Source organism: Lepisosteus platostomus, chromosome 9 (genome assembly GCF_059453375.1).
Source record: "Lepisosteus platostomus isolate fLepPlt1 chromosome 9, fLepPlt1.hap1, whole genome shotgun sequence".
NCBI lineage: Eukaryota > Metazoa > Chordata > Actinopteri > Semionotiformes > Lepisosteidae > Lepisosteus > Lepisosteus platostomus.
In genome coordinates, this window is record NC_142619.1 from 43,004,452 (window position 1) to 43,017,696 (window position 13,245).

General features: G+C 34.4%; 1 protein-coding gene across 5 annotated transcripts in view; it reads left to right on the plus strand.

Moving 5' to 3' along the window:
- The first annotated feature begins 361 nt into the window (after nt 1-361).
- LOC148655029 (receptor-type tyrosine-protein phosphatase zeta-like) overlaps nt 362-13,245 on the plus strand; it is an 89,856-nt gene continuing 76,972 nt past the window's right edge. For 2 of the 5 annotated variants that reach the window (XM_088645107.1, XM_088645108.1), the window contains exon 1: nt 362-668. In XM_088645107.1, the coding sequence (XP_088501233.1) occupies nt 599-668 (70 nt within the window). In that variant the 5' untranslated portion in view covers nt 362-598. The remainder of the gene's footprint in view (nt 669-13,245) is intronic. The other 3 variants (XM_088645110.1, XM_088645111.1, XM_088645112.1) reach the window with 3 other exon arrangements.

Consider the following 13,245-nt stretch of genomic DNA (forward strand, 5'->3'; position numbering starts at 1 on the left):
TAATTTACAGTACTGTATATTATTGAGAAGTCGTTTAATTCTTTAAATATTTGCGACCGTTTCGCTTACAAATTCGTACCTGATGCATTTTATTTGTTCGTAGAAAGTTTATGAAAACTCATAATCAGAGGTTCTATTAATAATTTGTGTTTGAAAGCAACAATTACTTTTTATTCATGCTTCTGGTCTGCCAAATTGGTATTATGCACATATTATTTGAAATTAAACTGATATTATCTGATATCTGATATTGGACGATGGGTCTAATTATTTTGATTTGAATATCACAAGTTTCGTGGAAACCGTGGCTCCTCCTGTGTAGTTTGTGTTCAACTAAGCTGTGTTGCATGAAGAGATGGCTGTGGGCGGTGCACAGTCACAATTATTCTCCCTTCATTCACACCGGAGTACCCAGTCTTCAGGCTATAGCCGTGCTTCGGCTTTAGATACTCAAGATCGAAGAGCGAATGTTGAGGGGAAAAACGATATTCCACCGGTATGAATCAAATATAGCATCCATATACGCCACTGGAGTACAGTTTTATTTCGGAAAAAAAAACGATTTTTTACCATTTTTGCTCAACTCCTGGACTTGAAAATGAAAAATATGGAACTGTCAATTTCCAGCTTTCTCGCGCTCTGTCAGCTGCTTTTCATTTTTCAGTTCGGTAAGGATTTTCACTTTACTTCATTCCTTTTCTACAGTAGCCTCTGAAAAACGAGCTCAATTCCATTGCATGGCAAAATTTGGTGCAATCGCAAAAGATTTCACGCTGAATTAGCAAGGTACTGTTTGGAAATGACAAGCTGGTTGTCTCATCTACATATGAAAGCAGACTATTTGAACTTCAGATATCTCTGGGATTATTATTCACTTTAATTGACAATTTATTGAATGTCATTTAAGGTATAAAATCCCCATTGTGTGTTTTTCAGTAGTGTGTTCGTCAGTGACCAGTATCAGCTGTGTGGTCATTAAAACATAATAGTTATTGTCTCCTAATTATACAGTGAAGTAATGAAGAAACTGGTTGGTTTGCTTGTTGTTGCTCACTTTATCACACAGTAAGATACTGACTGCTTTGACTAAATAATATGAATTAATTAAAAATCACACTTCTGTGGTTTAGTAAAAGCCAGGTGTATGCCATGTGTTATTTTATGGATGCGAACTGATTTATGTCTTTTGTGCAAATGTGCAAAAAAACAGCATCTGATCATCTGGATCACCTCGTATTTAGTACACTACTATAAGGAGTCTTTTTATGATGAACACCTCCAATTACTTATTTTTTCTAAGCTTGTATATATTACAGTCACCTATTATTCAACACTGTGTGCTGGAAAACTAATCATAGATGACATCATCACTGGGTCCTGCCTCTATAAACCCAATTACATACTGCATGCCGTTTGTCAAATGATACGTCAAACAATTAAAGATGTACTTTAGCGCTGCTGTAAATTTTGCGCGATAGAGCAGACAACCAGAGATTATCGGCTTTTTAAGAAGTCGTTGTTACTGTAATGGCATTCTCCTTGATTTGTGTGGTGACGTGCCGAGATCTTAAACCTGTCTTTCCTCATACCTTGAGCCGTCCAGATGAAACATTGGACTCATTGGTGCTCATTGGACTCCAATTATATATAACCTTTTGCTTTGACAATGAAACCAGGAAGAACCATGAAACTAGTAATTATTCAGTCAATTTCAGCCTCGTTAATTATTCAGTATGACCGAGTTCGTGTTTCCTACCTTTCTTACCTTATACAGTGAACAATTATGCAGTCTTTTTATTTTCAATAGCCTTGACGCTATGGCTATCTCAAAAGTGGATAGAAAACGTGTGCTGAAATCTTTGATTATGTTCTAGTTTTATAATTATATAGAATTAATACTTTGAAGAAATACAATAAGCAAGCTATGTAGGACTCTTAAAAGTCAAAGTTTTTGTTTGGGGCACTCTACATACAAGAAAGAGAACTCAACTTTTAACGCTCAAATTAACTGTTTTTTGATTGAAAAAATGACAGTTGTAGAATAGTTAAAGCTGTGTAATTTGAGTGATTTTTGGAAACTTTCTTTTTAAATTTTAATCTCAAAGCTTTAAAATTGTGCGTAGATATATTTAGAGTTGTCATAAGTACTGCCGTTAATTAAATAGCTAATTAACAGCTCCTAAAAATAGATTTTAAACGTTTTAGTGCAGTAATATTATGGCCATTGAAACCCACCATATCCTTTTAGCTGAGAGATTAATTGTATCTATTTCATTTCCAACAACCTATACAGTATAGTGTTTATTATTTAATAGTTTGAGTTTCAAGTAAGAAAAACGAAACATTTAAAAAATAGGAAAACAGAAATTAGGAAATGTTTAGTTCTATAAATACCACACTTACTTTCTAATCTAAAAAGAAAAACCAAATAAAAAAATTAAATTGATTTGACATATTTAAAAGATTCAGCTTCTGAATGCAGCTTCATTATTATTCATGTTCTGTAGAAAAGTTCCACAGAGCAGACTGATATGGTTGGTTTAATCTTTTGGATAGTAATCCAGACAAAGATTTAAAAAGATACCCAAGCCAGCTTTTTATCCGTTCTCTTGAAAAAAAAAAGATGCCTTTGTAACAAAGCTTTTGAACTGGGATTTTTAATGTGTTGGTACCTGCTCAATAGTGAGCTGTATTTTTTTCCTTCTCATTCTGAATAGTATAAATGATGCTTTGATGAATTCTCAATCACAAAGAAAGTGACATTTCATTGGGGGTATGGTCTTGCAGGAAAAGCTATTAAAGTGAATGAAATTATAGTGAATGAAACATCGACACCACCTGTTTTCAGAAAAGAGTACTATAGATTACATACAGTATTTGCCTTGCATTTCTTTATGATATCTAATTGTATCCTTGTTTCTTAAGGTTTTCATTCAGTTGCTTTGCTAGGCACATGATAATACATGTTCTGCAATCATTGAAATAGCTAATATTACATGGTAATATATGGTATTTTGAGTAACTTATTATACTGTTTTATACTGTATGCAACCATTCCACCTATTACGGTATGTCACATTCTGTACAGTGGTGTTACAATACCAAGAAAGGACTCATCAAACAATAAAATCTTAGGATACCAATGGATCATTCACAGAAGCCTGATTCCATTTATTCCTCTTGCAAAACTATCAATTTACTTCGTTAATAATTGATTAGGCAGTTTTGTCACAGTAAAAATCAGGCTTTCATGAGCTGACAAAGTAAACACATTCTGTAGAAATAAAGAATTCAGGGTCAGCCTACCCTTTGAAGGGTGTAGTTTAGGAAGAGACCAAATTTCTGTAGGTTTAATCTGTATAGGAGAAGGTTTGAGTCTTTTTGAGAACTAAAACTAAAATATTAGCTAGTGTATATAAAATAATGCTGTATTAAATGTGGTATTTCTGTGTTCTAACATTTTCCCACATGCTAGATATTTGGTTGGATATTTGTTAGGTTAGTTTTCAAAATGTGATAAAAATGTAAGAAGAACTAAAATCTATATTTAAAAATATGTATTTTAAGACACTATAAGAAGGGAATCATTGTTAGTGACATCCATAGGCAAACTGTGCACTTTTCCTTTGGATGTCTCACAGGTGCTATATCTTAATTTAACTTAAAGACAGAAAAAAGAAAAGTAATTGTAACAACATTTTAAAATGGCTACAAAGATGTATGTACATATAAATAATGTGGAAAGTATTGTATTTTCTCAAATGTAAGGGTATTTACATATTATTTTGCTTTAAGAATTGAGTCCATCTCTCATCGTTGTAAAAAAGTATCTACAGACTCTGTGGTGGTAAAGGTTCAGACATCCACTGCTAGATGTTAGTCCATTAATTTTTGATTATGAGTGATTCAGGACCTTTTACTTCACAGGTAACTAAAAAATATTGAGATATTTGTAGATTTTAATCCTTTCCATTCAAATGAGAAAAAGAAGAATATTATATGATACTTCAATCTGAACTAAAACCAAATCAGTAAACAAAACAAAATAACATTCTTCACAACAAGATTTGAAATTCTACACATTATCATGATTTTCTCCAGTAAGGTTTTATTTAGGAATATAACAAAGGTTACAAACGAAAGGAGGCCATTCATCCCATTTGACCCATTTGGTAGTTAATTGATTCAAGGATCTCATTCAACCATTTCTTGAATGGACTCAAAAGTACCAGGTCCAACCACATGACTGGGAAGCTTATACGGTTGAAGCCAATAGTTTGTGTTCCTTCCAAAAATGTCTTTTTTTCCTGTAAACTGTGTATAGAAAATATATTTCAAATGCATTTCCATCTATGTGTATATTGAATGAAGTTGAGTTTTGAAATGTATTTGCTATAGGTCTTATGGTGTATACAGTAAGATGAATGTTCAAGTAGGTAGGTGCATCAGCATGCATCGGCTGCAAAGGAACAAGTAAAGGTTTATTCCATGACACACCTGACGAAGGCTCCACGGCAGAAACATTGCGTTTCTTTTCTTCTTTATTTTCTTCTCTTTTCAGCATGGAATAAACTTGTTCTTGTTCCTTGTAGTTGAATGTGTTAGGATGACATCACTGCCTATGACTCCCAGTAGCATTAAACTCCCCCACAGTGGGATGCTGACCTTTTGGCATAGTGGATTTCACAATTGTTGGTGGTGGCTGTTTGGCTTAGGGCTTGGAGATGCCTGATGGGCATACATTGAAAGCTAGTTAGGGATGAGCAACACAAGCCACGCTTACATTGGGAGGCCGATGCACATCACATTTTTTTGTTTATTGTTGTTGTAGGTTATTCAAATTAATGATTCAGTCACTGCACACTAACCATAGTATTGAGCAGTCTAGTACCATACATGAGCAATTCGAAATACAAAATGGATTTATCTCATTAAGGAACCAGAATCTAACCATAAGGACAAGACCCCAATTTAACTTCACTAGGTGAAATGAAGGAGCTACTGCCAAAGTAATGACATTCTATGCTGGAAAAGGGATGGTCATTACCTGTGTTTATACTGTACTTAGGTGGGTGTGGCCCTTCAATTTTAAATGTCAATTAGAAACTTAATGCTCCATTGTTTGCCATGACCATGAATTATGAGCAGAATAAATGTGTAAATCAGTAACTGCATTTTCTTGTGGCTTTATAACTATTATAGTCCATTATTATAGTACGACCACCTTTTTACTTCAAAGAGAGAGTGAGAATTACAGTATGGTTAACAAGTAGATTTTACTCATTATTATAAGATGTCCGTATCCAGGATTACTTACAAAACACATGGAAATGATGATAAATAATAACACATACTGTAAATAAATAAAAAAAATCCTTAACAATAAGCAAAAAAGTATTTAATGTGTTCTACTTTATAATCAAAATGTTACAGAACTGTATAGTATTTACAACATGGTCACTTTCATCATCCAATAAGCCATAAACATACATTTTAGTTTATATTAACTGAACAAATGGTAATTCACTATGCTACTACTGAACTTTGGTTGGCATTTCAGTGGCAGTGCACGATTTACATCCAGGAATCTGTCTTTTTTGTTCCAAATGACATAAGCTGAATGATAGTATTGAAGAAAAAGCTTTTGTGTGCTCTTTCCTGCTTTCAGGTTCCTGCTAAACAGCATGTCCTTCTGTAGTTCCACTCTCTCTGAATTTGTTGAAAAAGGAAACAGATTTCCAGTAGTGAGCAACAGAGGTATTTGATGACCAGATTAGTTGGTATTAGTCTCAACAGTATTCATTCAAGCACGGAGAGGAATACATTTAGCTTCAGAATAATTCTTTCCTTTTCCATTTCAACAAATAAGGCTGAATTAAAATAAAATAAAGACTTGGGAAGCTAGCCTGTTAGTCTGAGTGGGTTTTAGACTCTTGTGAATTATGCTGTCAGCTGCAAGATTTGTTTTGTGTGAACTGGCAGAGAGAATGTTCTTTAGTGTTGGCAGTATTCTTCACTGCATATCTTCACAGGGAGTCCTTGGTCCTTTGTATGAGGTTATGTGACTGTGACACTCAATCTGCCAGTGATTTGTCTGAGTGGCAACACGACTGTGAGAGAAAACCCATACTGGGTAATATAAAGTAATGAAGTACAATGTTCTTCCTAACATGGGAACAGCTACAACGCTTGGATAGCTTACACAAATGGACTAGCATTGCTCTTGTTGTCTGTCATCGTTACACCAAGCCAGGGGGAATTGTGTAGAGTCAGGCTTTAATCCACAGAAAAAAAAGCTTACAACACTTTTTCTCATTATTTAATCTTTCTTCTGATTTTATGGTTTCCTACCACCAAGGCTGGTTTTGAAACAGCTTTAATGGGTTGTCATGGCTTATGACTAATTGCAGTGTCACTCGTGACTGATCATTGTGTTCATTATCATGGTGTCTTCTATGTATCAATTGACTGAGGAGTATACAATTATTGATGTTTTTATATTTATTTCAAAAACTAATTGGGGGGGGGGGATCAAATAATGATATTGTTGTAAGATTTTTTTTTTAACTTGGCACTGAACATTTCTTATAAAAACAATTTGCTATTGCAATTAAAATGACTACTTTTATTGTTTTGAAAAGTGATAGACAATGTATCAGTATCTCTAAGTAAACACTTATAATTGTGTTAGAATTTAATATCTATCATGCTTAATATAACATCTTTATAACTGTATTGCAGAGTTGAAGTGTGTGTGTGTGGTCTAGACCTTTGTTAGGCATCTAGACAGCCCCTAATGAGCCTTTTAAAAATGTTAATGGGAGTATTTTAAAAAAAAAAACTCTGAAAAAGTTCTGTTTCATGATAAAAAAGTATTGTTATAAATTTCATAAACACAGTCAGAAAATTTGGATTCAATACTTTTTTCATTCATTATTCATCTTGCTGCAGAAATGTAGTTAAACTCCTTTACAGCAAAGAAGTACATTTGCTTTTTTGTGCAAATGTACAGTATGTCTAGTGGGTTTATAGAAAACTAAAGGGAAAAACAAAACAACATTTGTTGAATATGTGAATATATCACTAAAATGAATATTATGAATATTTAAGTAATGTTATAAAAGAGCATAGAAATATTTAAATGAAATCTGTCAGTTAATATAATAATTGAACATTGCAGTTTCTTTCCTTATTGAAAATGTTGAGTGCAAATGTTAAAACAAAGGCAACACTACTAAAATGTGTACAATGCTTCTCTTTTTCACAATTTCACCCTCTGTAAGAAATAAATGGCCTTCCTATTTCCTATTTCCTATAAAGTTTGATTTTTTACATTTTAATTTGAGGGGGTTCCGATGCAATTGATAAATCGGTTACTTTTCAATCGTGTATTGGTATTTCAACATTTTAATGCCATAGCTTAATTCCCAGAGTATATCAGATTTTCACAGATGGGACAGGGCTAAAAAGAAATCCTGTCATTCGTTTCCTTCATTACAGCTTTGTTTGCACCTGCTACCCCAATTCCTGTGTAAGCTTTGTTGGCTTACCCACACATCCCTTTGTTTGTGACCAGATAATACATTTTTCCCTGAAACGAAAGTGTACATTTCAGATCAGCTTTTTTATATTTATATGTTGATTATTATTGTACAGAAGACTGCTGGTCAGAGAGAATTGCACAAGTCTAAGAGCCATATGCTTTGGTCCTTTTTCATAATGAAAATAAATGTAGAATTAATATAACACTAATGTGATTACATACTGTGCAGTCCAACATGTTCTATTGCATTTGAAATATGATTGTAAAAGCTGACCTGGATGCGAAAAGAGGCAGGACAAGGAACAGTTTAATTGAGCTGTTTTTAACAAATGATAGTAAATTGTGTAAGTGTTACATTACATTTATATTTTCTAAGACAATATTTCAGTCTATAATAATAATTCAGTCTTAAGACAGCATGCTACAAACACCTCAGTCCAGATTCTCATGGCACAAGAGGTATTGAATCTGTGTCCATTATAACAGAATAAGTCACAACTTTCAAACATAAACAGTCTTCAAAAGGAGGGACTATGTTATTCTTTGTCAGCCTCTTGAAACATAAACATAAGGTCAAAACAGATTTCAAAGGCTTAACATTCTGAGAAGGGTAGACTATCAAGCCTTTTTGAGTTTTAAGGTGGCTTAATTCGTTGTGTAAGTGCTGTCCAGTAAAAATCAATTAAAATAGTAGAATCAATTAGGAGGACACTCTCTCTACTCCAAAATGATTTATTAATTAACACGTCAGTGTTTCAGCAGACACAATTCTTCGTTATGAAAAACGTTTTGGCTAGACAGATACAGTACCTGTCTGTTTGTCTTGATGAAGGGTTCTGCTGTATTTGAAGCATGAAGCATTGACAAGTGTTAATAACTAATTTTAGACAAGATATTTGGCAGGGTTTTTACAATGTTTTACAAAAGTTTGAAGTCTTGTTATTGCAGAGAACCTGGGAACTACTATCCTGAGATTGAAAGTATATAACTAGGACCAGACATTGCAGAAATATTTGCATTTAATTAACAAAAGTACATTATTTCCCAAATGTTGCCTTCACTTTTTATCCATGTCATAACTGGTTAAAGCTGAAGAGTAATGTGAAATCATTTGGAAATGACAACAAGAAAGTTTTGGAATTTATTATTTCACTCTTTTCAGGCTCTCTGTAAGTGTTCTGGCCCTTACTCTTTGCATATCTAGTTATTGTAACCACTGTTCAAAAAACAGGGCTGACAGATTCAATTCACATCATACCATTAGCGGAGAATGTGCTTGTAAATTGCCATGTTTTTTTCAATACTTGGAGATTTATGTGCAAGATGGTAAACTTGATTTTTTAAATAATGTAAATTGAGGTTGTAGCTGTAAAAGCCCACTTCCATGTAGGTTCAATAAGTTACAAAGCAGGTTAAATGAGGCTACTGTGTTTTATCTACTGCTTGAAACAAGAATAACATTATTTCCAGTTTAACTGAAGACACCTCAATAGTTTTTATGTTTTAAAATGGATTTCTTATAAATATGCGAGTGCTTCTGAACAGTGACGTATCACAGTTTACATGTAGAGGTCCTCCATCTGTTCATGCTTTTATTATGTACAGTACATGCTGTGACAACCCGTTGGGTGTGCCATAACAAGTTCTTTAAAATAGGTGGGACCAGAACAACAGACACACTAATACAGCCGTAAGCTTAAAAAACAGTGCAATTTAGAGTTTACAGAAGAATAAATTACACCTTTAAACCAAAGAAAAAAAACTTAAGCTTCTGACTACACTTCAAATTCCAAACTATTCTGCCAGGGAGCTGAGCTACCTACTAGCTTCCAGAACCAAACACTTCTAAAGTTAAGTATCACTTAGACTCTTCACAATCCCCATCTCTCCTTGAGACTCTTCACAAAACTCTTTCAATCAAACTCAGAGTTCCAGATCCATAGTTCCAGGCTTGGTCACTCCTTCCTCCCAGGTTATTTGTGTGAACAGAGGGTCTGCCCTCTGTTTCCAGATAGCAGATTAGAAATACACAGAAAGCCTCTGCTTTCTGCTTTTTAAACTATCACCTGTCCCAAGTGTCTTCAGCAGCAGCTCACTCCCTAAAGGTTTCTGGGGAATGTGATCCAGACAAGGCTGCCATCCTGTCTGAACTAGCTGTGGCAATGCAAACTGATGATTTTAAAAGGAGAAGGTGTAATCATGCAGATTTGTACATTAACCAAAGAAGAGCATTTCTACTTGTACAATGTGATGGAGAATTCTGCAGTTAAATTCCCAGACTGGTTTAGTAGGATAGAGAACTTATCTGTCACCCCTCTCATCTGTGCTGGATATTCTGTTTTTTTCTGTTTCAGCTTGGTTGTCATGGGTAGTCAGGACTATGCTAAAAAATGTAATTCTTGTATTAAAATAATATATTTTAGGAGCTTAACTCAATTGATGCTATCATATGAGCACTTAGATAATAAGGAGTTACATTTATGCAGGTCCAAATGTTTTAAACGTTTTTAAACTGTTTTAAAGTGCAGCTTAACAAAATTTTGAGGGACACACTTTGATTTAATTTAATAAGGTTTCCAAATAGTGGAAAGGTAATGTTACTGCAAGATCTTTGTTCTTGCCATTTTAAAATGTGCCTTTCTTTGGACAACTGGGCAACTTCATACTTGGCTGGTATACTGGAAAAGATAAGCCTTTTTTAAAGAAAATTTGAAAATGATTTTGAACTAGCTGTGTAGGACTGCATAGCTTGTGATATGAAAAGACAGATGGCTCAAAGAGGGCAGTGCCACCTGCAATGCAGTTCTGTACAGTTTGCTTAGTGCTGATCAGTACAGAGGCACATCTCTTACCAACAACAAAGATCTACAGTAGCTATGCGGGAAGTCTGAGGTGTTGTCTTTTCAGCAGGAGATAGAAAAGCCCTTGATGTATGATCTCAACCCAATGTTTGGTGGTGCTCAGGCAATTGTGCACCGATGATTGTGGAATCATGGTTATAAAAGTTCCACCTACTTTTATAGTTCCACCTACACTCGGACAAGTTCCTTTGGTTACCAAGCAGCTGGGGAGCCCCGCCTCCAGGTGATTAAATATGTAACAAAAATATTAGTCCTTTATAATCCAAGCTGGCATTCTCATTTTGCTGCATAACCAAAGCTTTTTAGGCTTTCTTGTGAAAAACTGATACAGTTACAGTAAACCCTCAGCAACTGTGGAATTTGAGTATATAGTTCATGAGGTAATGCAGTACCTTTCTAAGAAGAATCTTGCCTTTTACATGCTGGTCATTTTGGATGATTTGGACTTTGGAGTTTGCCCACTCCAAACATAAAGTTGTCTTGTCACCCCTAAACACTACGACCCTTATCCAACTCCTGGACCAAGGTATCAGAATAACTTAGTTACTTAAGAGTTACTGTATGCAATATGCCGAACCTTCAGGTAGATTTTGGATCTTGTTGAGAATGATCCAAGACCTACAATGACAGAGTGTTGAAAAAGGTACAGACTTACTGACTGCATCATTGTCAAAAAGTGTCACTCGATGAGGTAAAACAGCCTGACCTGGATATTAGTGTAAAATTTGGGCAGATGGTCTGTGAGACTTGGAAGCTTTTGCTTCATTTGATGCAATTGGGAGCGAAGGCTCCAAATTTTCAAGCTTTTTAAGTAAGGTGTTAGGCAAGGATGAGTTTGAAAAGCTCATATAACTGTTTCTCATTTTGCCAAAGGAATGCTTCTTGCTTCTGATCTGAGAATGCTTTATGGAGAACGATCTTTTTAAGGAGTGAAGCTTTAACTTCAAGCAAGGATGATAATGCTACATAAGGAAGTGCAAAGGTATTTCCAAACCAATTTGAAGTGGCTACCATCTCAATATTCTACAAAAAGCCATCACAGACTGTGGTTGAACCATTCCAGCAAACCTTCATCATCTGCACCTGTTGCTAACAATTCATCATCAAAACAGTTGTCTCAAAATGATATCTCAGAGGTCTTGCAGGAAAAGTCTGACCCTTCTTCCTCTAATGATACAACTCCTTACCATCTTATCTTCATCATGATGCAGAGATTCAAGAGAAATACAACAATATATTTGGTACAATAATATCTTTTTTAATTGTATTGTTTGTCCTATCTTACATTCATTGATTTTATTGTCTTTATTGAGCTAAAGCAGACTTTAATGATGTGTAACCACAGACCTGTTAAGCTAACCTAATTTTCCTATAGTGTTTTGTTATTGCCTACTAGGGTTTTGTGGTTCAAAAACCACAAGGCTTTTGAACAATTTAATCCCAGTGGATGAGTGATTACTGTATTTTACACCAGCAACATGACATAAATCAAGTTGAGGAACATGGCTTGTCATGCAAACTGCCCCTGCTCAATAACTGATAGGTCATCTAACTCCAAACTTCATTCTGTGCTTCATATACTGTACTTCTATTATCAATAGGATGAATGTATGTAAAAATAGGTTTCCTGCCTAATCCAAAAAGAATTCTTAATTACCGTTACTTTTTCTTCATTGTTTATATACTGTACAGCTTGTAACTTTAGCTACTGTAACTTAAAAAAACACTCTTCTCCTGATTAACTTTTGGCCTCCTCCCATTTGTAACCATTCTTATGTATCTTACGTATCATTCTAGTGAGCATACTATTAACAGCTTAGGCACTATTATGCCCTTTTATACAGTATCTATATGGTTGTCTTGCTGCCATTTTGTTGTGATAACTCAAAGTTTTTAGAACCACAATGTATGAATTGAAATTTGGCAGATGAACAACCAAACCTTCTTATTTTTCCTTGCAAGTTGCTGTAATAATTTTCTGATCCACCCCAGGTCATGATGCTTGATGAAACTGGCCTGTGGCCAGTTCTCTATTACAGTTTGTTGCAATCCAGTCCTTGGATGACACCAGCATACTTTACCTGGCCTATTCAGTATTTATTTGTGTAATCTTAAAGGGAAAAGGGAAGGAGACAATAAGAATTTAATTTCTTAGAATATAATTTATACCCAGCAAATAATAATATTTTTTATTTAGTAGTAATAGCAGTAGTGTCTTTCATTTATGATTAATGCTTTTTTATTTTATTTCCTATTTTCACTTTGAATCACATCTTATTGCTGGGTTCACTCTGCTATTTCTTCATTGACCCTTGAGTCACTTTGTAATGGCTGTTTGGTAATAATTGGCCTGTCTTCTTGCACGAAGGGGTTGACCTTTCCAGTTGCAGTGGAACAAAAAAATAATAATTTAGAAGGGTACTTTCTGCATGTTACAGTTATAAGAAGTATGGGGTATGAATTGAATACAGTAATATTAAAATAGTTAAAAATCTCAGTTCCATCAACATCCACCATTTAGGCAGTGTGTAAAGGCTGCTTTTCCAGTATGTTTTAATCATAGCACCTTGTGTACAATATCGAGTAAAAGTAACTACATCTTTTCGTGGTCAATACATTTAATTTGAAGTAGTTTAATAATATCTAGTGTTCACAACTAGATTAGCACATTAATGTTAACAAATAGTGAAATTAATTACTATAGATCTATTTTTAATTCTTATATATGTTTTGATAAATACAGTCTATCAAGATTTATACAATCACTGATGATATATTTACTTCTAGGGTCTGAAACGTTTTTTCTATTTCTAACTAACCAATTCCTACAGTATGGACTGA